Source organism: Pseudochaenichthys georgianus, chromosome 5 (assembly GCF_902827115.2).
Source record: "Pseudochaenichthys georgianus chromosome 5, fPseGeo1.2, whole genome shotgun sequence".
Classification (NCBI taxonomy): Eukaryota; Metazoa; Chordata; class Actinopteri; order Perciformes; family Channichthyidae; genus Pseudochaenichthys; species Pseudochaenichthys georgianus.
The window spans coordinates 41283020-41307337 of record NC_047507.1 but is presented as its reverse complement, the minus strand read 5'-3'; the positions used below and the strand labels follow the sequence as shown (position 1 = coordinate 41307337).

Below are 24318 nucleotides of genomic sequence, written 5' to 3'. Positions count from 1 at the left end.
GTCACTTCACGTGCACTCCTCTGTGTATAAGTGCTAAATGCAGCAGACTTCAGCAGCACACTTCTTCACCTCCAACACAACACTTTGTCGGGAGGGGCCGTTCTGCCAGTCGCTCTCCGCGCTGCTGACCCAGAGGTTATGATAGCTGGTGATTACTCTTCATTTATGTTATGGTGTTGTGCTGGTTGATCAAAGCTACACTTACCAGCTGTTTAAGGACATTACACACATGTAACAGCCCCTTTTTAAATAGAGTTTTACATCTTCAGTACAAACAAAGTGTCTGTGTCACAGACAAATACAATACACAATGCTTCCAGAGAAGCAAATAGACATCACATCTGTAGACGGAGTGTCTTTACGTAACGGTTGCATCTGGTTGTGTTCAGTGAACTGTGTCTAAGAGCGCAGACACACACCGAGTCGCACGCTCACGTTCCATCGTCTGCCTCGGATCAAACACTCCATGAGGATCAACAGCCTCGAATGTCTACGGTCACTTCATTCATAAACGGCGGGTGTTCCACTTTCATGTCAACATAATGATTCTTTAGTGTTTCCATGGTATGAAGGCGTGTTGTTGTTTGTTGTTGTTTGTTGTTGCCATATGTAAAGCCATTTGTTGCTAAATGAGTGTTGATAACGTTCTGGTTTAATGTTATTTCTTCGGTATTATTGCAGCTTAGGAACCTGTGTACGATATTGTAACGGCACTTCACGATGCCGAGATCAAAAATAATATGAATTTGACAAATAAAATGTTCGGAATTCATAATGTTTACGTGGTTGAAAAGAACTGACTGTGAGCTCGCCCTTAAAACCAATATACATGTTTGAAAAGCCACAAGATAAATAGCAATAATAATCCCTATAATAATAATAATAATGATGTCCCTGCCTGTGTTCTGCTCAGAGGACTTTTCTCTGGGTGTCTGCCATTTGACAAAGGAATGCTCTTCTTCTTCTATGGAACATCGTTTCCTTATCTTCTGCTCTGTAGACTGAGAAACTGTTTGAGCTGCTAGACGTTCTACTTTTATGTTTCTGTTGTAATAGGAAGCTTACAATCTGCTTTTCCTAAGCTCCTGTTGGAAGTGAACCCATGTTGCAGCAGGGCAGGAGGACCCAGACACAGCGCTCAGCCGAGCCGAGCCGAGCCGAGCTGCAGGGTGGGACTTCTTCAGATCTGCTGTTCAGATGAACATCTTCTCCTGTTGTTGATCTGCCTGACAGCATGTGTCTGCATATTGAGTCATCTCTGTCGGGAACTTGCTATTTCTATCTCATTATTCTTCTCCTTCTACGCACTATTCCATATTCAGAAGCAAACACAGCCCACCTGAACTGAAGCAAATGATCATTAACGAAGCCAACTGGTGCAAAGTGCAGTAGTTATGCAAAGAGAAGAGAACGAGTGATGGTCAAGTGTCTTTGGAAGTGGGCTAATCAGACCCACATGACTACAACCTCCAGGTGGCATGGTGGTTCCTCTCATGGCCCTTTGAACTCCATCTTTTGTTCTCTGTACTCGCTCATTAACTCATGAATATGTAGCAAACAGCAAAGAGAGCTCGCATGTAATGTAAGTGATGGGATTCTGGCCCCTGGCCCCTGGCCCCTGGCCCCTGGCCCCTGGCCCCTGGCCCCAGGCCCCTGGCCCGAGGCCCCAGGCCCCTGGCCCCAGGCCCCTGGCCCCAGGCCCCTGGCCCCTGGCCCCTGGCCCTGCATCTCAGGGGACACGAGCGGTTTGTTAACAGTGTTTGGAATCATCAGATGTTCCCGGAGCCAGAGCAATGGCTGTCCAGGAAACACCTGAGTCTTCGTCATGAGCCTGAGTCTTCATCATGAGCCTGAGTCTTCATCATGAGCCTGAGTCTTCATCATGAGCCTGAGTCTTCATCATGTCTTCACCATGAGCCTGAGTCTTCATCATGAGCCTGAGTCTTCATCATGAGCCTGAGTCTTCATCATGAGCCTGAGTCTTCATCATGTCTTCACCATGAGCCTGAGTCTTCATCATGTCTTCACCATGAGCCTGAGTCTTCATCATGAGCCTGAGTCTTCATCATGAGCCAGAGTCTTCATCATGAGCCTGAGTCTTCATCATGAGCCTGAGTCTTCATCATGTCTTCATCATGAGCCTGAGTCTTCATCATGTCTTCACCATGAGCCTGAGTCTTCATCATGAGCCTGAGTCTTCATCATGAGCCAGAGTCTTCATCATGAGCCTGAGTCTTCATCATGAGCCAGAGTCTTCATCATGAGCCTGAGTCTTCATCATGAGCCTGAGTCTTCATCATAAGCCTGAGTCTTCATCATGAGCCTGAGTCTTCATCATAAGCCTGAGTCTTCATCATGAGCCTGAGTCTTCATCATGAGCCAGAGTCTTCATCATGAGCCTGAGTCTTCATCATGAGCCTGAGTCTTCATCATAAGCCTGAGTCTTCATCATGAGCCTGAGTCTTCACCATGTCTTCATCATGAGCCTGAGTCTTCATCATGAGCCTGAGTCTTCATCATGAGCCTGAGTCTTCATCATAAGCCTGAGTCTTCATCATGAGCCTGAGTCTTCATCATGAGCCTGAGTCTTCACCATGTCTTCATCATGAGCCTGAGTCTTCATCATGAGCCTGAGTCTTCATCATGAGCCTGAGTCTTCATCATGAGCCTGAGTCTTCATCATGAGCCTGAGTCTTCACCATGTCTTCATCATGAGCCTGAGTCTTCATCATAAGCCTGAGTCTTCATCATGAGCCTGAGTCTTCATCATGAGCCTGAGTCTTCACCATGTCTTCATCATGAGCCTGAGTCTTCATCATGAGCCTGAGTCTTCATCATGAGCCTGAGTCTTCACCATGTCTTCATCATGAGCCTGCCTGAGTCTCTGTCTGAGTCTCTGTCTGAGTCTCTGTCTCTGTCTGTGTCTCTGTCTCTGTTTGCTGCAGGGCAGGAAGTGGACGGAGGCTTTGCAGGTTTCCCCCCAGAGACAGCTGCCTGCTGTAAAATAGGCTTGTGGTGGAGGGACTGACCAAAGACAAGCAGCTGAAACAAAGTCTGCAAGTGCAGAGATAAGAGCTTCCTGCAGATCTATCACGACCAGCAGAGCCATCACAACGAGTGAGTGGTGCGGCTCAACATCTCTGACTGTAACTCTCTTAGGCAGACTGAGCATAGTGTACTATTCTGTCTGAAGTTGATTTTAGATGCAAAATTGTACTTGAGGCCAGCTTGCCTCCTGGGCACTGCCGAGGTGCCCTTGAGCAAGGGACTACACCCCCACACTGCCTCCTGGGTGCTGTAGAGCAGCTGCCCAATGCTCCTAATACTTGGATGGGTTCAACTCAATGACTACATTTCACTCTGCATGCAGATCTGCGTACGATAACAAGTTACTTTAAATATATTTACACAACATAACATGATTTCTCTTAGTGCTGTCAAACTAAATGTGGCAACACAACTGTCACTTTCCTTCAGCCTTAAGTTAAAGTATGAAATATGAATACACTTAAAGGTGGGGTATATTCCATGGAATGCTCTTAAGGTCCCGATAGCAATGAATATCTGAAATGCTTTGACAATAAATACATTAAAAAATATCCTCTGTGGAAGCCGTGGCGCTGTAAAAAGCACGACCAATCATCTGAGCCGGCTAACGTAACTGGATGGCCTACCTGCCTGTCCAACCTGATCTCACCAGAATGCGTGACTCCACCACGACTACTTAACACCACAATGCGTGGTGGAGTGACGAACTTTGTTACATTTGCGTGTCGGCACCACGCAAACAACCCCAATGTAAAGTGAATGAGGCTCCTTTGTCGTGGTGCACACACGCATTTCTACAACGTGCATTGTGTGTAATGCAACTGTTAATTTTATTAAATTAGTTTGTTTTTAAGGAAGGCCAGAGCTTCAGCTGTGTCAAATAGATTGTTCCCTTTAGTTAACGTTATTTAAAAGATAATGATCATGTCTTGTATTACGAGCGTCCATTCCCATTGGATAACGGAGAATTTTACACCCGGAAGTAAGTAGCCTATTCTCCTTACTGTCGATTGATTTTACAGTGATATCTGCACTACTCATCGACTAAAAAACACCAAATTGTCCTTGTTAATTACACAACATTGATTGGTTTGAATTGTGTGCAATGCTTTTGTATTTTCCCCCTTCGATTCGGAGAAACAAATATTTTTTCGGAGTTTTTGGACGGCAGAAGACACTACACTACCCAGAATCCTCAGCTATCGTTTGGGACTACACCATGAACCCCGTGATCAGTCCTCAAGTTCTTTGATTGGTTGACCTCCAACTGCATTCCATATGGAAAAAAAACGTTTCGTAAAAGAGAAAATCATACTTCATTCAGCAGTGCTTGCTTTACTCTTTGATAGTCATCACATGAATGCATTGTAATAAATGGTTTGGCTGCATTAAATATTACACACCTGTCTTAGTTCTTTATTTATCTACAGAGATCGGGCATCAGAATACAGCGGAAACTATTCTTTTACCGTTCTGTTTTAATTTCACAATAAAGTTAGTAGTAATATTTTGTTTTGATATTATTGTTTTTTATTAACTTCTAGACCGCTGGGTCATGTTAAGACCATCTTTTTTTGGTTGCTATGGGTTTTTTCCATCGCTTTTGTGTTACAAATATCAAAACAATAACAAAATGATATTCGTCGTAAACTAAACCGGAAACAGCAGTATATTTTATTGTGTTAACACTGTAAACTTGACAGCCTTTTAACCCAAACCACCTACTGGTTAAAGCACGTTATTGCACGTTTAGAGTAATTGCAATGCAGGAAGATTGTGTTGCTTTTTAATGACTGTTTAAAATGCCTTTTTCTTAATGTCTTTCATTTTTGTAACGCACTTTTGAATGTGTTATATTTTATGAAAACATTCAAATATTAAGAGTACATACAACATAGTGGGAAAGTAGAAGGTCAATTATATAAATATAGCATAGAAAATATCAAGAAGATACTCAAATGATATCTAGAGTAAAACAGTTTAGTGCCTGATAGGAGGATGTGCTAACTAATAAGGCTTTATTTAAAGACATGTGCAGAATACGACAGTGTAATGGTGGAAGTACACACATTGATAGATGTCTTGTAATGCACTGTTGATGAACCTGTGACCCAAGTTGTTCATTCATTGCATAACTACACTGTTGTGTATATGATATGTCAATAAACCTTAGAAAATCTTGAAATCTTGAAAGGGATGTGCAAAATAGCAATTATATACAGTCTTTAATGAACTATTAGAGAATAACGAGTAATGAATATGCTTTAAACGGATCTGCAGATAAATATTTAGTCTTCTCAAGCAACCAACTATCAAATATCTCTCCTGATTGTTGGCACTTGACAATCACCTTCACTGAATTTCATTCAGGTGTAACTAAAGTCTGATTTAAGGGTTGTTTATATTTCACATCATTAATCCAAATCTGTAAAGTAACTAAAATAAATGTAGTGGATTAAAAATACCAGGTTAACCTTAAAGAAAGCCCTCAGGATTATAAAAGACCACCATCACCCCAGCCACAAACGGTTCTGTCTGCTGCAGTCTGGCAGGCGGTACCGCAGCATCCGGACTAAAACCACCAGACACAGAGACAGCTTCATCCCACAGGCTATACGATTATTAAACACCTGAACTTAGAAATAACATTCATCTGGCTGCTACTTAGAAATTATGTATCTAATATATCATATTCCAATCACTTGTATATAGACTCTTATTGCACTATTTCACTATTTTTTTCTGTGCATCTGTTTTATTGCGTAGCACTGTTGGAGGAGCCTGTGACCTAAGGGGGGGAGGGGGGTAGGACACGTTCGATTCCTGTTTTGAATAGTGTGCCGTCGATGGGTTTCATTCCATTTCAAAGTCCTTTTGGACGCTCTGTGTAAACGTCGCGCATCCAATCACAGAGGTTGAGGACTGATCACGGGGTTTGTCAAGCTAAGCACATGGTGTAGTCCCAAACGATAGCTGAGGATTCTGGGTAGTGTAGTGTCTTCTGCCGTCCAAAAACTCCGAAAATATATTTGTTTCTCCGAATCGAAGGGGGAAAATACAAAAGCATTGCACACAATTCAAACCAATCAATGTTGTGTAATTAACAAGGACAATTTGGTGTTTTTTAGTCGATGAGTAGTGCAGATATCACTGTAAAACCAATCGACAGTAAAGAGAATAGGCAACTTACTTCCGGGTGTAAAATTCTCCGTTATCCAATGGGAATGGACGCTCGTAATAAAATACAGGGGACATGATCATTATCTTTTAAATAACGTTAACTGAAGGGAACAATCTATTTGACACAGCTGAAGCTCTGGCCTTCCTTAAAAACAAACTAATTTAATAAAATTAACAGTTGCATTACACACAATGCACGTTGTAGAAATGCGTGTGTGCACCACGACAAAGGAGCCTCATTCACTTTACATTGGGGTTGTTTGCGTGGTGCCGACACGCAAATGTAACAAAGTTCGTCACTCCACCACGCATTGTGGTGTTAAGGAGTCGTGGTGGAGTCACGCATTCTGGTGAGATCAGGTTGGCCTGTCAGCCTTCCATCGGGGCACAAACTCATCTCGTGCCCTCATTGGTCATGTGCGCGTCCGTGTGTGTTGGGGGAGGGGCTCTGTGAGGAAGTGGCAGATGTTTTCCGGTTGTGTATTTTCAAATTCTAGCGATCTCGAGCCGGTTTCTCCAAAAGTACCTACCCCACGTTTAATATCAAGAACATAGCTTCACTCCACAAGGTTGGATCCCCCTCATCGCACCAGCTGCGGTGCATTTCTCCTACAGTCCATTAATCAAACTAATCAAATGATACTTTGTAATTGAATTCATCAATATGGAAATGCTGTTGAATGTAGCCAGTAATTAGCATATTATCACAGGGGTCTGGAAAGATATCATTCAGAAGACATGGTGATGTTCTCTCATGTTCATGCTAGAACCTCCTCCCTGTTATGGACTGTGTGGAGAGGAGCTTTATCCAACATGTGAGTGCAGCCATGTGCTTCCTTGATCAAAAAAACATGTTGTATTATCTATGCCTATTAACATTAACCGCTAACCGCTAAGGAACGTTTCAGATTTCATCATGGAACTACATAGCTGAAGGGGGCGCCTGGGCTTTCACCCCATGGTTGGGTGATGTTTTGGGACACCTTGTCACTCCCTGAGCGTATTCTGTGTAAAGACTTGATCAGCATCCCACGTGGTGGAGTCACGTGTTCTGGTGAGACCAGGTTGGGTTGGTCAAATGCTGTGCTTGGAAAGAGAAACCTGTATCATCCTTTTGTTTTGTCTTTGCTTCCCTTCTTCCTTATTTCTTTATCAGCCTATCCGTCTCTTTGCATTGGCTCTTATTTCCTTGCCTCTCTCTGTTCTGCGGCCTCGGGGAAGGGATCATCCTAAAAGCTCCTCTCAGATAATGTCAGCGCTTCCACACCGATGCTCATTTTACCCTCCCTGCACGCAGCTGTGGAGCCTGCCAGAGAGAACAGTGGGCGATGATTTGTGACAATTCTGCTGAGTGCCGAGGAAAGCTCAACACAAAGGGATGTCGAATGTCATGTTGAAAAGCACGCTCTGCACTTTTAGCAGTCTCATGTGCATCACGTCTGATAATTAGCACTTTGTGTGAGAAGGAATCCGCTGGGCATTCTTTGGTGTCACTGAGCTCTTCCACCTGAACTGATGCAATCCGTTTCTCCACTCAGTGATGGCAATTACACACAGAGACAGGAAACTACGGTGGCCTACAGGTGCAAATGCGTTACAACTGCCGAAACACTTCCATTAGGAGAAACAAGTTGCCCTGTTAAAAACGATGCAAATAAATAAACACAAATGTGCCAAAACACACGCACCTTCTCACCCGCTGGACGAAACATGAGCAGCGTCTACAAAGAAGCGCTGCACAAACAAAATGCTTTAAAAACACAGAGCGCTGCCACACAAAGGATTCCTGGGGACACTAAAGAGTGACGCACACAGCTATGACCGGAGGGATTATGAAGTTGACCAACTGTCACTTTAAATGAACTCAAATGTAAGTTTGATTAGCCAACAACGTGATCGCATGACTCCTTGTGATACAGTTGCAGATCTAACCTCGTCATTTCAAATATACTGTCGAGACGCTCAGTTATGAAACTGGCAAACTGCTATGCTTCACACATTGGGTAAAGGTGTTCTGAATGCTGATCCTCTGTTGTCGAGTTGCTGAAGCTGTTTCTTCATTTGCAGGTTTTTTTGCACATTTATGATTTATTTTAGTAATATTTGCATCGTTTTTTTAAACTGCAATGCGTTTCTCCTGATGGAAGTGTTTTGGACCGTTGTATCGCGTTGCGCCTGTAGGCGCTTACCATAACACACTTATATGACTGAGAGGAAGCAACATGAAGGGTTACCAACAATAATTAGAAAACTGAAAACCTTCATCACATTTCAAACCGCTCTTCCTCCCACCGCACATATCGGTGAAAACCAAGTCTTTATTCCCAGATCCTTCCTAATCTGCTCAGCTGCACCTCCTAATACAATTACAAGCACAATACAGCCTTCACATGCACAGAAGAATGCACGTCTTGGGTGGGGGTACATTACGGGAATGCATGTGCACATCATGCATGCAGGCTAATCTGGTAGGCAGATAGGCAACCAAAATAGAAACTGTGATCTTTGATGCGGCACAGCTGAAGGCATTATATTATCATAATCCCATACAATCACACTGACACATCCTTTTAGTGTCAGGATGATGGTTTTGGGAGAAGACCCGGGGTCACGTGGCTTCAGAACCTCGAAACAACCTACACATAATGAATGACAAACAATATATTATTTGTTCAGTTTAGTAAAAGCATGCAGGTCACCAAACTCTCACGGGATGACCCTGAATGCACCACGGGACTTCAGGACATATTTTGGGACTTTTCTTTGTTCTTTGGGTTAGCGATGAAAAACCAGCAGTGGTGTAATTTAACTACATTTACTAAGTACTGTATTAAGTAAAAAATGGAGGTAACTATTTACTTGAGTACTTTCATTTACTAGTTATTTGGCAGATTTAGGTTAATACAAAATATACATCTATTATGATAATGTATTACAGTTTAAGCTATACAGTAGTCCATAACGTAATTCACATAAAGCCCACCTTGACCAAGTGCAACATTGAAGTGATGAACACATTCATCAGAATCAGAAACAGGTTTGTTGCCAGGTTCACACATACGAGGAATTTGACTTGATGTCATGGTGCATACATAAAATCTAAAACAAAAACTCTCCATATAAAACAAAAACTCTGTAAGGACACTGTAATAAAATATAGTTAGATAGCAATAAAATAAAGCAGTAATTTACAACGAAATAGAATGCAGTGAATTATAGCATATCAAATATGAAATGTGAAATAAGAAATATGTGCAGTAAGCAGTATTTGAACATTGTGTGCATTAATGTAATGCATATGCACCAATAATTTAAAAATTAAAACACTTTTAAATATAATTTGTGTTTAAATGTGCCATTATGCATTACTATGAGTAACTTTACTTTTGATACCTTTGAAAGTTCATTTTGATATTAATACTTGTTAACTTTTACTATTTTGAATTAGGCCTACTTTATATTGTTACTTTTACTTTAGTAAATAATCTGAGTACTTCTTCAACCTCTGTAGAACAGTGTATACAGACACTACTGATGCTCCTCTTTAAGGTGTCCCTCACCAAAAACTGGTAGGAAAGACCCCCTATTCATCAACCCCTTACCCAAAAAACACACCAAGGTATCTTCCATCCAACAAGTCCTTACCGCAGAGCAGCTGCATCCAGGCGCACGTCTTGTACACAGAGGCGGTGTTGCAGAAGAAGAAGAGGGCGAAGCAACCGATGCAGCCGAGGATGAGCACCACGGACAGCAGCACGAACACCGAGGCCGCCTTGAAGGCTCCGGACGGGATGGAGCTGAAGTCGGAGATGCTGCCTTGGCACAGGAGCTCCCGGTCGGAGTTCCCGATGCCCACGCAGTAGTGGAACAAGCCGAAGTGTCCGGCCTGGGGGGTGTTGATGCTGTCTCCGATCCAGTAAGGCTGGAAGAACACCACCACACTGATGATGGCCAGGCAGATGGTGAATATGGCCCACAGGACCCCGATGGCGCTGGAGTTGCGCATGTAGTTGTCATGGTAGATTTTGGAGGCTTCTTGCGAAGGCAGCATTTTTCTCTCCCGCCCCCGGATCCCCCCTGCACCCCAACCTGTCCCTTATCCTCTCGTCTATCCTCCTCTATCGTCAGGAAAGGATGTCATACTAAGAAAATAATAATTATAAAAAGGATCAACAAAGTCCCGTGATTTGTCCCCTCTCTCCCCCTGTAGCTCAAGACCTGGATCCTGCCTTTTTAACAATAGTCTCACATCCAAATGCTCGCACCTCCCCCCTCTGTCCTCCCATAAGATCAGTCAATCATTCAGTGGCGAAGCGTGATCCAGCTGAGGGACCCCCGCACCCCCTCTCCTCCGCTCCGCTCAGCGCGTAAAGACCCCGCGGAGCTCCCGGAGCCGGATCCAGCGGCCGGTGGTGGACAGCAGCAGCATACCTCTCTTCACCTCCGCCGCTCCGCCGCTACAGAAACATTCAGAGGTCCACTCTTCCGGAGATGCTGAGGAATCCTTCGCTAATTAACATCCAACAGAAATGCACACAGACACTGAATCAGCCTCTGACATGCTTCCCTCAGCAGTTCAGTTTAAAAACAAACAAACACCACATTATGTTCGACGGAATTCCGTCTACGGATGAAAAAGAAATAAAAAAACATAAATCAGTCCTCCAGCAGAGCACCTCCACAGCCCTCTCTCTCTCTCTGCTGTGAGGCTGCAGCTGGACCCCTTCTCAATCCCTCCGAGAACGAGATGCATTTTGGGTAACGTAGGCACAAAGTTTTGCAATTAGACAAAATAAAAATATCTCTGTTACTGCTGCATGGAATTTGACTCTTTTCTCAATAGTTCATACAAGGAAAAAGTTCGGTTTATTTCATTTATTTTAAGTGATTGTCCCAATCATAGTTTAAAGAGTAGGCATATATTGTTTATTTAAAATGTATTTATGATATATCATTTTACAATGATATATAATAAATACAATAAAAAACAGATAGGCCTACTATTTATTTATAATAATGCAAACTGAAAGATCCCCTTTTGTTAAAAACTACATTATTGCCCCTTTTCCACCAAACCGGTTCCAGGGCCAGAGCCTGATTTAGCTATGGTTCTTCCTGTTTCCACCGCAGCGCTTCACGTCACGCTTACGTCGGAGGGGGGCGAGATTAACTTGAGCAAAAACAGTTAATCGCGAGTACGGCAAATACAAGTTGTATCAGTAGCACTGAGCAAAGCTGAAGAACGCGACCACACACTTTATAAAGGCAGGCAACACTAACCAGGCTTCGTGTGATTCTGTTTATTTGTACCTTACTTTGACCATCCGTTCACTGTTATTGATCATTGTGGAGAGAGGCAGACGTGTTGTTTGTATAATAGCCGCTATCGGATGGAATCAATACATGGACTGCACAGGTTATCATGTCCGACTATGTTAAACAGGTCCTATTATCTGTTGTGGTGTTCCCTTTCCTGTAGTGTGTTTTATAGGTTTTTGATCATGGAGCCTATTAAATGGTCTGCAAAGGCAACAATCCCTGTGATCCCTTCAGAAAGAGTTTCTTCCCCACACACTGTCCCCGCCAGTCCATTGGACTCCTTTATACTTCTGGAACAAGATTTTTTTTTTTTTAAATGTCGAAATTAAATGCATCAATCTGGTGCACTTTGAGAGCAAAATTCGGGACTAAATCTATGTATACAATACATCTCTCAACACCCATATGAAACAGAACTGTTAACAGATTTACTTTTTCTTTCAACATGTATTTGAACAGCAAGTGGAGGCAAAAGTGACTGCACCCAAAACAATAAACCTGCTAGCTAACTAGCCTAAAGTCAGTAACAGAATGTGGGCAACACGTTCTTCTCCACAGCCGCGCGACCTCTGAGTCAGACGTCACTTCCCCCTTTTCCATCCTACGGGTACAGCCACTCCCCCTGAACCCCGTTTCCCTGCCACCCCCCCCCCCCCCCCCCCCTCCCCTGCTATGCAAGCCCCTCCCTCTGAACCCAGGGCTCCTACAATACTGTATACTGTATACACAAACTATACACAAACTATACAAAAACGCCTTTACGCGTTGGAGCTCGTTTATCCATCTGTAAGCAGCTGCCAGCTAGGTCTCTCAGTCACTCACTCCTGATCGTTCACTGCGCAGTGACAGCTGCTACGGGCAAGGCCGGATTAACCATATGGGCAACCTGGGCAAGTGCCCAGGGGCCCTTGAGCAAAGAGGGCCCTCAGTGACAAAACTTTAAAATAATATTATTTTTTAAAACTTTTTTTCCGGGCACAACCTCACTCATCATACATTGTTTTAAATTACACTCACTCTTCACCATAAATAACACAGCTTTTCTATAGGGTCAAATTAATATATTTTCTAAACCGTCTCACGGTCTCACTATGCGCTCAACTTTATTACTACGCGGCGGGGGTGTATAGCCGAATCACAGCCCCACCCTCACTCATGTCACATTTTGTCACGTGAGCTGAACAAATTGATGATGCCGGTAGCAGCCAAATGCCCAGCGGGGCTGTGAAAAGAAAGAAAAAGAAGAGAGAGTGGCGGCTGCATTAAAAAAATTCCCAACAATGAATAGCTTTTTCAAAAAAGCAAAAAGTGACGAAATAGGCCAGCAACCACAAGGAACAGTGGCGGCAGTCACGGAGGATGTTGTTGAGCTAGCGAGCAATGTTAGCCTCTAGCCTTGGACTTTGATGACCTTATCACAGACTTTTCAAAGAGAAAGGCAAGGAAGAAACACTTCTAAAAGGTAAGATCCACTGTCACTCCAACCCTGTCTCCTAAAAATCACGTTCCCACAGAACTAAACTGCATTCTCAATTACATTTAGCTAGAAACGTATTTTCTCCCATGTTACGTTCGTTATGAATGTATCTTAAATATGTTTATTTTCTACATATCTTGTAGAAACATATTTTCTCCCACGTTACGTTTCTTATGAACGTATCTTAAATACGTTTATTTTCTACATATCTTTGCCATTTATTGTCTTGCTTATAATAATGATCATAGTAATTTATAAATATCATTTTAGAGCACACATTTGAAATCAGTAGGCGAGGCTGTAATTTCGCCAGCTGTTACTCTCATGAGCGAGGCAGAAAATAATAGTTTTTAACATGCCAAAAAGCTGTGTCGTTTATTGCACCTCAAACATTAAAACAAATCCAGAGTTACGTGTTTCTGTTCTTCCTCTAAGAAGAAAGGACAGTAACAGAAGATCAAAGTGACAAAGTAACAAAGTGACAAGGCAGTTCCTTGAACTTGGCATTTTAAATAAATAGCAATTTATGTATATAACCATTTTTACATTTTTTAAATTTAGTACCATTGCAAAGACGATCTCTATTTATTCAACATATATAATGAAGTATTAGGTCAACGTCATGTATTTTGGTGTCTGCAAAAGTAAGTGACAGTACTTCCACCTTTTCTGTAGAATGACCCAACTACCAAAGTAAAGTAACTTCAGATGCAGACGTCACGTAGCACCTACCATGCTGTGAACTATGCCGCGAGAGAAGTAACGTGACACTCTCGTCGCCACCTCTCTCGTCTGAGAAGCTACATGACGTCTGCGTCTGAAGTTACTTTACTTTGGTAGTTATAATAACCCAGTAATGTTACAGCTACGATGTCACAGTCCTACATTCTGCTGCACTCAAGCATACATCTGAAGACAAGAGTTGTGTCTGCCTTTGGCCACAAGGGGGAGTATTGTATATTTATACTTTGTATAGATGTTGCAACTATACAGAGCTTTGGCAATACTGTAACTGAGGTCATGCTAATAAAGCTATTGAATTGAGTATACCTTTAAGTGAGCGCTTCTGTCAGGATGAAACAAAGGTTCATCAACACATTGAACTCTACTGCCGAGAAAGGCTGTGCAAAGACGTGACACGATGTGCTGCAATGTCTGTGTATTTGAAGAAAGTAATAACTCGCACTAAATCTTAACACATTACTTTATTTCATTATTTTCCCCCTTCATTTGAGAAACACTATCCAATGATTTATTATGTTTGTGTTACACACACGCCATTACTGAATGAATTCTAAAAACAAGAATAACCTACACAACGGGAGCCCTGGATCAAGGACGGACAAAACAAGGACACCACACATCTTTTCCAATTATAGTAAATGTATTTAAAGAGAGTAACTCAATTGTGATATCAGTTAATCAGTAAGGTGTGTGTAGTGTATGGGTGTGTGATGAGTCAGCAGGGCCGGACTGGGACCATAGCAGGTCGTGAATTACACCCAGCCAGGCCATACTGATACCAGTTTGTTTTGGGGGCGTTTTGATGGATGTATCGTCAATATCTACAACGTTGCTGCCCGACTCAGTTGCAATTTCCCTTGTGCTGGATCCTGAATCTTGACTTGTCTTGTCAACCTCCTCAGCATCTGCTGGTACTGAATAAGAACCAGCATTGCATGGATTAAACTCTGATCAATAACTAATTTATTGAGAGAACATGAACATAGCTTGCTTATACTGTTGTCATTACATTTCCTTTGGTTGTGTTCAGTGTCGGCCATAGCCTATTGAAACCGTTTCCTCTGTACCTGTCTGTTCTGTCCACTGAGCTCTGCCTGCATCTCTCCCTCAGGGCCATCACCATCAGCATCATCTGATAGTGGAACTGAATAAGGAGAACATGATCATTAACAACTATTTATGAAATAACATTGTTCAAGAACATATATTATGCAACACTTATTTGATCACTAAGTTGACCCTGTATTTGCATGGCCTAATACCATAATGATTGTCTCCCCTTTAGACAACATAACCACCTCAAGTTACTCCCTCACAGTATGAGGGGTGTGTAGCCCCACAGTTAGCTGCAGTCTAACGGTTATATTACATATATTTGCCTTGAGTAACATTAAGGACATGTTTGGGTTTTGTGTAGCCTTATAGTCTCAGTCACACAGGGCCTGCCACTAACTTAGCATTGGACTGAGAAACTGTTTTGTTGACAGTCGGTGTGCTGTCAGGCTACAATATAGAAAGAAAAGTGGCTCATAATAGTGGTACTGACACTAGAACAGTGGATCACATCACTCCGGTTCTGAGATTATTACACTGGCTTCCAGTCTGCCAAAGAATTGATTTTAAAATACTACTGCTAGTTTTTAAATCACTAAATGGCTTAGGACCGAGGTATATAGACGACCTCCTCCATCACTAGCATCCAGGAGTCTCAGGTCTTCTGGGTCGGGTCTGCTCTCTGTTCCGAGAATAACCACTAAACATGGAAAAGCAGCTTTTAGTTATTATGCCAACAATTTGGAACAAACTGCCTAAATCATCCACGTCCGCCGAAACACTTCCTATTTTTATAACTAAAAATGCACCTATTTGCCGCTGCTTTTAATTGAGCTGCTCATCCTCACACGACAGTATGCCTTTTTAGTCATATATTATGTACCTGCTGTGTTTATTTATTTAATTTCATTACCTTTGCTTATTATGCCTGTTTTTAAATGCCTTTTTAATAATGTATTTGTTCTTAAATGTATTTTGCTTTTAATCTGTAGAGCACTTTGAATCGCCACGTGCTGAAAAGTGCTATATAAATAAAATTGCCTTGCCTTGCCATAATGTTCGCTCACTTACATTCTGCTTCGTCATTCTATACCAGTGGTTCCCAAACTTTTTGTGCCCAAGGCACACTAAAGGACAAATAAAAATCTCAAGGCACACCTATTGTGCAAAATAGCCCTTATAACACGTGTTATCACTCATATCATGTAAAATATCTGTAAATGTGCATAATTATTTACCAAATAAAAAAATAAAAACTATATTACTCATGAAATATTTATTAACAAAATATTTCAGAAATTAATTTGAAACTTTATCAAATTAGGCTTCATCAAAGCAGCAACACACTCATTTAAACCAGACAGAGAACGCCAACTCCAGAGATGGGGTCGTTACTACAAAAATGTAATATATTATATATTACTTTTTTTTAAAAAGTAATATATTACACTACTTCGTTACGATCTACATAAAGTAACTCACCGAGCACGTGCGAACTGCGCATGCGTGAGTGGCAATAACTTTCCTTACCAGCAGGCGGCGGTAGTGTGTATTTGTCATTCAAACCAGGCAATAACCGGAAGACAGAGAAGAAGAACAGACTCCGTGATATAAACAAAAAAACATGTGTTCTTTGCAGGTGTTTGTTGAGGTTTGATGTTGTGTTTACAGCAGTGGATAACAGCTTCTGGCCCGGACACAGTTTGCATCTCACCGTCACATTCCTGTCTATTCTTCGGACGAACTCAAAAATAATGGGCATACCCCCACCCCTCGAAAGTTATCGCTGACTCAGCCATGTTTATGCAGATTACGTACATATAAACCTACAAAGTACTGATATAGTAAATTAAAAAATAATTATTTTTGTGTAGTTGTATATTGCAATAATAACGTATGGTTGTCACAAAATCCCACGGCACACCCGGACTTGACTCACGGCACACCAGTGTGCCGCGGCACACCGTTTGGGAACCACTGTTCTATACCATACGGGGGTTCTGAATAAATCAGTGATTTTAGCACATTTCGCTGCCTTTTTGTTGCAGGATGGGGGTCCATCCTTCCACAATAATTAACCTTGCCGTCAGTTTCAGTCGGTCCAGTCCACACTAATGTAAACAGCAGCGAGCTGGTCTCGTGAGAAACGGAGAGTGGAACAACCAATCACATCTTCAATATTCTCCTGAAATTGAAATGTGCCCATTTGTAGTCTGACAGGTGCGTGGTTCTCACTGCGCCTCATACCGGTGCAACTTCACAAAATATGCCGCATTAATGGATTTGGCCTGCAGTCACTGCATCTGGGCTGAATTACACAGGCCGTCCACACAGCGGCGTGCGCTGACGCTTGCCGGCGGGCGTGTCTGAAACTCGACCAACAACCAATCACATGAATCTCCCGCCCCTGACACACAAGCAGCGGTTTGATTGGCTAGAGCTTGTACTGGCATATGATTCGATTGGCTGACGCCTCGCCGAGGCGTCAAAAGTTGAACATTGCTCAACTTTTGCAGCGAGCCACGCCAGCTACGCTCCACGTCGCTTCCCACGATGCATTTCGGCTAAAAGTGACGTCACCACATTCAAAGTGAATGGGGAAGCGTCAACGCACCGCCGTGTGTAGGGGCCGTTCACGCGTCTTTCACGCGCTAATGCACACGCACGTCGTTCACGCGCATATGCACACGCACGTTATCAACACGCATATCTAAAGATAGCACTTTCAAAGCTACGCCGCCGCCACGTGAGCGCGTACTTTGAGCTCACCTATGATACGTCGCCGTGACATCTGACGTCTTACAACGTCGTGACGTCGCCTGTATTGTACGTCAACCCATTCAAAATTGATGGAGACGTTGGCGCACGTTGACACGTTAGCTCTCCGCTCAGTTAGCTTAGATATCTGTTATTTTGCACAAATCACACCTCATACTAATCACACCTCATAGTTAGACAGGGTTCGCCACTGGTATATCGCTTGGGTTAAGTGAACATTTGTACACATGTTAATGGGAGGACGAGGAGGTTACGGTCACTGCAGTATTTCCATACGTGTAAATTAGTACATTTCCCCCCACTATTGATAGTGTCATTTTGAGTGTGCAGCTCTTTTTTCTGAAATCTAAATATAGTTTATTTTTTCTCTTTTCTCTTTCTTTTGGGGAAAGGAGAAGAGTGAGTAACTTACAATTACAATGTTTTGAATCACATTGGCTTTGTTCTCTTCTTTAATACAGAATTAAGTCTACATGTATTGCTTGTTTTACCATTTCTGGGCAGCCTGAACATTTGTTTCTTCATATTTAAGTAAGTTACAATCAAGTTGACAAAGTGGATTATGGAATAGTGGAGTTGAGAATCGTTATTTAATGTGGCCAAGAATGAGTCCCCTCAGTTAAAGAACTTTCGAGAATCAAAGTAAACACCGTGTGGCCCGACAGTCCAAAACAGCAGCAGAGACCTCACTGAACAACAACACACGTCATTTAAAGGGGGAGATGTCTGTGTCACGTGGTCCTCTCAGCTTCCTGTTTACCGCCTGTTTTACCTTCAGACTGTAGTACACAGATTGCAACACCGCTCTGCACTGCTGGGGATTTATTTCACAACAACATATGTAGCGACAGAACTGAGATCCTGCAGCTACATGGTTAACAACTGTATAACTTTATTCCTTGTATCGTCTTGGCCATGGTTACTAAGGAGACATGAAGACGTGACATTGAGGAAACGTGAGCAGGCCTGGGAGGATCCTCGGGCTTTCCTGACTCCAGCTGACCGGAGTTCAGTTAACGTTCGGCGGTGTTGAGACTCGGCCATCACTTCTACTCATATTGCAATTGCAAACAAAGAAGCGGTGATGTGGAGGACTACACACGTCTGAAATTGTTTACATGAGTTCACGGAGATATCAGTTAAAGGAAACTACAAAGCTAAGCTGAACTAGCTTGTGCCGTGCTAACTCCGAAGGCAGCAGCAGCAGTCGCCGCCGCGGTGTGAGTGGCAGGCTGTGGGGGCTAGCTGACGGGTTGTGTTAGGAGAGTGGAGCAGCTCGCCGGTGCCCTGAATTCAAGAGGACTCCCCGGCTCCGGCCCACTCAAGCGGGCAGTCAGGAAGAAGCTGGCTGGGAAGGGATGGCCTGGTCGGCCTTCCCGTTCCTTAGGACAAGGCTCTGCGGTGTTTGAAGGAGGTCGAGTTCGGCTAGAGGCCACCACCGCGGGTCGTGTCGCTATGATGGCCGCCTCCCCTTCCCTGCCCGGAGGTTTCCCAGCCTCCGCGCTATCGTTCAAAAAGAGCGAGGAAATCGAGGATTTGATAGATTTGTTTTCCAAAATGCAGTACAGAGCAAAGGAAGTGACTCCTCGGGTAAGATTGTGGGTCATCATTCGGTGTGTTTTAGCTGCTTGACAACAGCACATTGTCTCATGTCATGTGTCATTGCACAATGCTGGAATAATGGAAGTGTCCTTGTACGTTAGCAAAACAACACATACTGCAAGTAGTGATTTATGACCTCTTTACAACCTTAAGGAACCACTGATCAGATTGGCATCCATCTGATAGTTTGTAGACGATGAGCAGGTTGTGTTGCGCTTGTGACCCTCTCCTGTACTCAGCCTTCATTGGCAATGTATGTTATTGTTGAAAACGTGAATTACTATGGGTATTTCGTTTATTCATAGTTAAATATATTTTTCTATATTGTAAGAGCAGTTCCTAGATCGCATTTTTAACATCAACATGCTATTGTTGTTTACATACACTCTGCTTAGTGACACAACTGAATGTAAAGGGACACTCACTTTAATGGTGAGAGTCTGCTTCTAACTTTGACACCATGTGTCACACAAACAGCTAGATCTGCATGCCAGTATGTGTGGATACTTTTTTAGAGGTGATCCACAGCTGAAAGAAAATCCGTCATCAAGCTACTAGTGTTTATGTTAATGGGATGCTACCTGATGTAATTCATATCTGTGGTCTGTTAAAATAATGCCCATTTCAGAGATGAAGCTGGACTTCGGTTAAATGTGGTTGTTAGGTCACCTATACAGTTGAATCATCTAAAAACGACTCATTCCCAAGTTCTGTTATTTTCCAGAAGAAGAATGATGTCCCTTTTTAAAACATCTACTATAACTCTGTCTTTGTTTCTCGTCCTCAGGTAGAGGCGATAGAGAAGCGGTGTCTGGAGTTGTTTGCCAGAGATTACAAGTACAGCATCATCGACAACGCCAATGGAGAAGTGTGCGGGCATTACCCCAGGCAGATCGTGTTCCTGGAGTACGAAAGCACAGATGTGGAGAGAGACAGGTACCGTCTCCCCAGTTATTCTCTGATCCAAAGTTCAGTCCACTCGGTTACCAATTCCCTCTTGTTTGTGTCACTCCGGAACATGCTCACCTTGCTGCAGAGCAAAGGTCAGGCTCCATCGCCAGCCCCAGCCCCTCTGCTCACACCAAGCAGCAGAGAGGGAGGGGGAACTTCTGAAGTCACATCTGGAATGATTTATAGTGATTCAATAAGTCCTAACTTCTCACTGCTCTTAAAGCAGTTAGACTGTTTTCCACCGTAATGCTGAAAATAGAAATTGTGCTGAAACAAAGGAGGAAACCCGGATTCACAAGAAAGGGTTTAATAATAAACTGTGTTTTTAAAAAAAGCCTTATTGGGCAAATCCCTCATGGCACAGAACTTTTTCCCTTCCAACAAAATGTGTCATGTTTTAATTTTATAGTCGGTCTCGCAGTCTCCCACAATTCAAAATAACAAACTGGGACAAATTCTTAAATTCCTCATCAGGTCAATTGAAAATGTGTGCAATTTGTTTAAAAGATATCAATACATTAGTAGCATTGCTTACAATTCTTCACCCAGAAATATTAATAAGACAGTTATATTGTTGTCCTTTGTTTTACTGAGAAGGTTATCTGTCGTGAACTTTTGGACCATTATTTATTTTCTTGTACTTTATATTATCATACATTTTTTGACTTCCTTGTGTTCCTTGAATTGTTATATTATGTTTTTATGCTGCATGTGTGCAAAACGTTTTTAACGTTTGACCCAAGCGGCAAACTCTGGGGAAGAGCCGGGACAACAATACGGATGTGCCACACACTGCAGTTCATATATATGTGACCCGCTCTGTCGAAATCAGTCGGAAGTCGCAACGGCTCATTTCAAAATAAACGTGGATTTGCGTAAAAAACAATTTTTTTGGGGTTCGGGTGTTTTGTTTGATTTTCAACAAACAAAGTCTTGGCTTTCAGAATATGAAACTTTTATTTCCAAAATCACACGATAAATACATTTTTGAAGCTTGTAAAGGGACAAAGACAGCTCTCACTCGCAATCTGCTCTTCCGCAGCGCCGCCCCCCCTCCCTCCGGCTGACATTATGAATGTAAGAGTATAGTAATCATAGATAACACGGCAGGGTCCGTTACAGTTTGTTTTCATCTGATTTCAATTAAACAAAGTCTTGGCTTTCAGAATATTAAACTTGTTTTGGCAAATTCAGATGATAAATACAACTTTGAAGCTTGTAACGGCATAATTACAAGCGAAGAACGGAGTAACTTAACGTCACAGCAGGCATAACAACAGCCGGTGTTTCTCGTGAGGGTTTTCCCCGGGATTCTGAAGTATTATGCTAAAAACTCAATAACTTAGATTATTATTTATAGTTTTGCTGAATAGTTTCATGTCCGCTTACCTTAGAAACGTAAAATGCCACGGCAGTGTGCAGATGGGGAGCATGTTAGCTTAGCTTGGTAGCTCCAGCTAGCTCTGGAACTTCCAGCTCGGTGGCAGCAGGTCCCGCCTCGGCTCCGCCTCTTTGCCCTTATTTGGAGCAGGCGGGAGTTGAACTCTGACTTCACTGTCGAGCCGTTAGTGGCCGACTCCGCCTACTAAGGGCTTCTCGGCAACTCTGCAGAATCCTATGGGTGACGTCACGGACCCTACGTCCATTTATATATACAGTCTATGGCTTGACCTGAATTGGATTTCTTGTTTCTTTAATTTGTGATCTGTGCCATGTTGTAAAACACTTTGAGCGGCACCTAGTGTACGAAAAGTTCTATACAAGTAAAGCTATATTATCATTTTATCATGGTTTAAAGCCCCGGACACACCAAGCCGATTTTGGCCGTCGATGGGCGTCAGGCCGACGATGAGCGTCGACACGCCCTACTCAGATTGGTGTGTCCCGCACCGTCGTGTCTTTTCAGCCGTGCCGACACCTTTTCGGCCGAAAACCCACCGATTCGACATGTCAAATCGGTGGACTCTGATGAGAATATTCGTTGTGGCCAAATGGCGGTACTACACTTCCGTTAGGTTGCTGGGCCCGGAAACACTTTTTCCCATTGACTTACATTGGGAAAGAGTGGTCTGTAAATCGTTGGATAATTTTTTTTAAACTAAATAAACTACCCAATATGAACATGTATAGCCCTTGTTAAAAACATTCGGTCCTCAAGTTGTAAAATGTGCTAATAACGTTATTCTGAGAGTTATTTCCCTCTGCATTATGAACGCGCATCTAACCCACGGGACCGCGCAGCCCAGCACGTTCATGTTACGTGTTCCGACTGTAACAGTTTGGAAGATTTAGCAGCCTGGTATATTACACAGTTTTAGCGGCATGTTGGTGTTTAACAAAAAGGGGTGTTATAGTCTGTGTTGTAGTGTGTGATATTGGTATTTATGGAAACATTTTACACCTTTCCTTCAAGTATTATACGTTTGTGTTACTTGTGGGGTACTTAACATGAATAGTCACAGTTACTATCCTTTTATTCCATCACATTTCAAAGAGAAATAGGCTATTGTTATTTTAACTCCACCACCATCAGCTTTACTTTTTAGATAAGATTTAACTCACAATTGATTATAACAGGCTTCAAAATACATACATTTTTATTAGTGCTGTCAGTCGATTAAAATATTTAATCGCGATTAATCGCATGATTGTCCATAGTTAATCGCGATTAATCGCAAATTAATCGCAAAGTAAAGTTTTTAATACTCTTATCAACATATAAGTGGACAAATATGCTTTATGCAAATGTTATTATCATTTGAAGAATGACAAATATTCTCATGAATATTAAACAACACCCTCTGAACATTACAAATATTCGCCTCAATTCAACCTGGAACCTCTCATTCAATAATACAATGCCTGGACGCTGCAATCATGTTACGCACTATCCGTGCTGAGTGTGCTGACTTTTCGTACAATGTCCCACTGTCTGGCTTCCTGCATAAAGTCAAGTGCTCGGCGCAGTTGTGGCGAAATGTCGCTCCTCTGTTTTCATTGAAACAGCTCCTTATATCCGTTAGTGCAGCTAGCTAGCACCAGATGCTAACAACAGCAATACACCACACGTAAGGTCTCTCTCTTGCTGACTCGCGCCACACATACACACACCCTCCCGGTCCTCCAGATGGCCAGTCAGTGCCTGCCGGTGAGCGTGGAAGTGTGGTCTGCTGCAAGCAGGCAGCAGGAGCGGGGCTGTCAGCATCAGCTTGTAGATGGTATTTTAAACTCGATGCGCTCTGAAACTACGGGGCGGCCGAGGACAAAAAATACACATGTGTTAATCGCGTTAAAATAATTAGTGGCGTTAACTTGACAGCCCTAATTTTTATATATTACCAAGTGGTTTCATGTACAACCCACACAAGTATTATGCTAAATCAAGCTCTGTTGCTTGGATATCACTAGATCCTGTGATCAGCGTAATATAAAAGTACATAACGATTGATGTGTAACTTAGCATTAATTACTAGCTAGCTGCTAACTGCCGCGGCCGCCTCGTTAATATCAAATCCATCATAACAATCCAGTACCATGCTGTCATGAACGCGCGGTGCTGTTACGTGTACGCAAATTGACATGCTTAATGTGAACGAGTCTTTTGGGGGGCGTGGTTAAAGTTGCGCATGCTCTATGAGCGCTCATACGGGTACTTCTCAGGCATGACGGGTAATCTGTGACGTTTCACTCTATCAAAAGTTGGCCCATTTTATCTTCATGAGCCAATGAGCAGCTCTCATAGGAATGAATGAGGCTCCACCTCCCACGCTGTATCCAGTTCTTATTATACATCCATGTTGGGTGTCACTACCCGATCTGCAGCCCTGCCCGATCTGCAGTGCGCATGTGCGAGATGGTCCGACAACTCTGGACGGCAACCCAAGATGGACACTTGACACAGTGGCTTTTGGCAAAGCTCAAAAAGAAAACTCGAGAGAGATGAGTTATTGTTATTACAACGTGACTTCACTATTATTTAACAACTCTTTTTATTGGGTTCTTTTATTTGGGGTTAAGTACATTGTCAGAATAAGTGAGAAATTAATTTAACTTATGTTAGACAGCTATCATACTGAATACATTAATTTACTGTGAATGTATGCAAACAAGTATGGCATATAGCTGTCTAACAGAAGTTAAATTCATTTCTCACTTATTCTGACAGG

General features: G+C 42.6%; 2 protein-coding genes across 4 annotated transcripts in view; one reads left to right on the top strand and one right to left on the bottom strand.

The window, feature by feature from the left end:
• lhfpl4a (LHFPL tetraspan subfamily member 4a) overlaps nt 1-10930 on the bottom strand; it is a 27282-nt gene extending 16352 nt beyond the window's left edge. For both annotated transcript variants that reach the window (XM_071203331.1, XM_034082322.2), the window contains exon 1: nt 9874-10930. In XM_071203331.1, the coding sequence (XP_071059432.1) occupies nt 9874-10279 (406 nt within the window). In that variant the 5' untranslated portion in view covers nt 10280-10930. The remainder of the gene's footprint in view (nt 1-9873) is intronic.
• A 7385-nt stretch (nt 10931-18315) lies between these two features.
• The window catches only part of mtmr14 (myotubularin related protein 14), a 40755-nt gene continuing 34752 nt past the window's right edge, over nt 18316-24318 (top strand). The window contains exons 1-2 of one of the 2 annotated variants that reach the window (XM_034082149.2): nt 18316-19189; nt 19989-20137. In XM_034082149.2, the coding sequence (XP_033938040.1) occupies nt 19055-19189; nt 19989-20137 (284 nt within the window). In that variant the 5' untranslated portion in view covers nt 18316-19054. The remainder of the gene's footprint in view (nt 19190-19988; nt 20138-24318) is intronic. The other variant, XM_034082150.1, reaches the window with a different exon arrangement.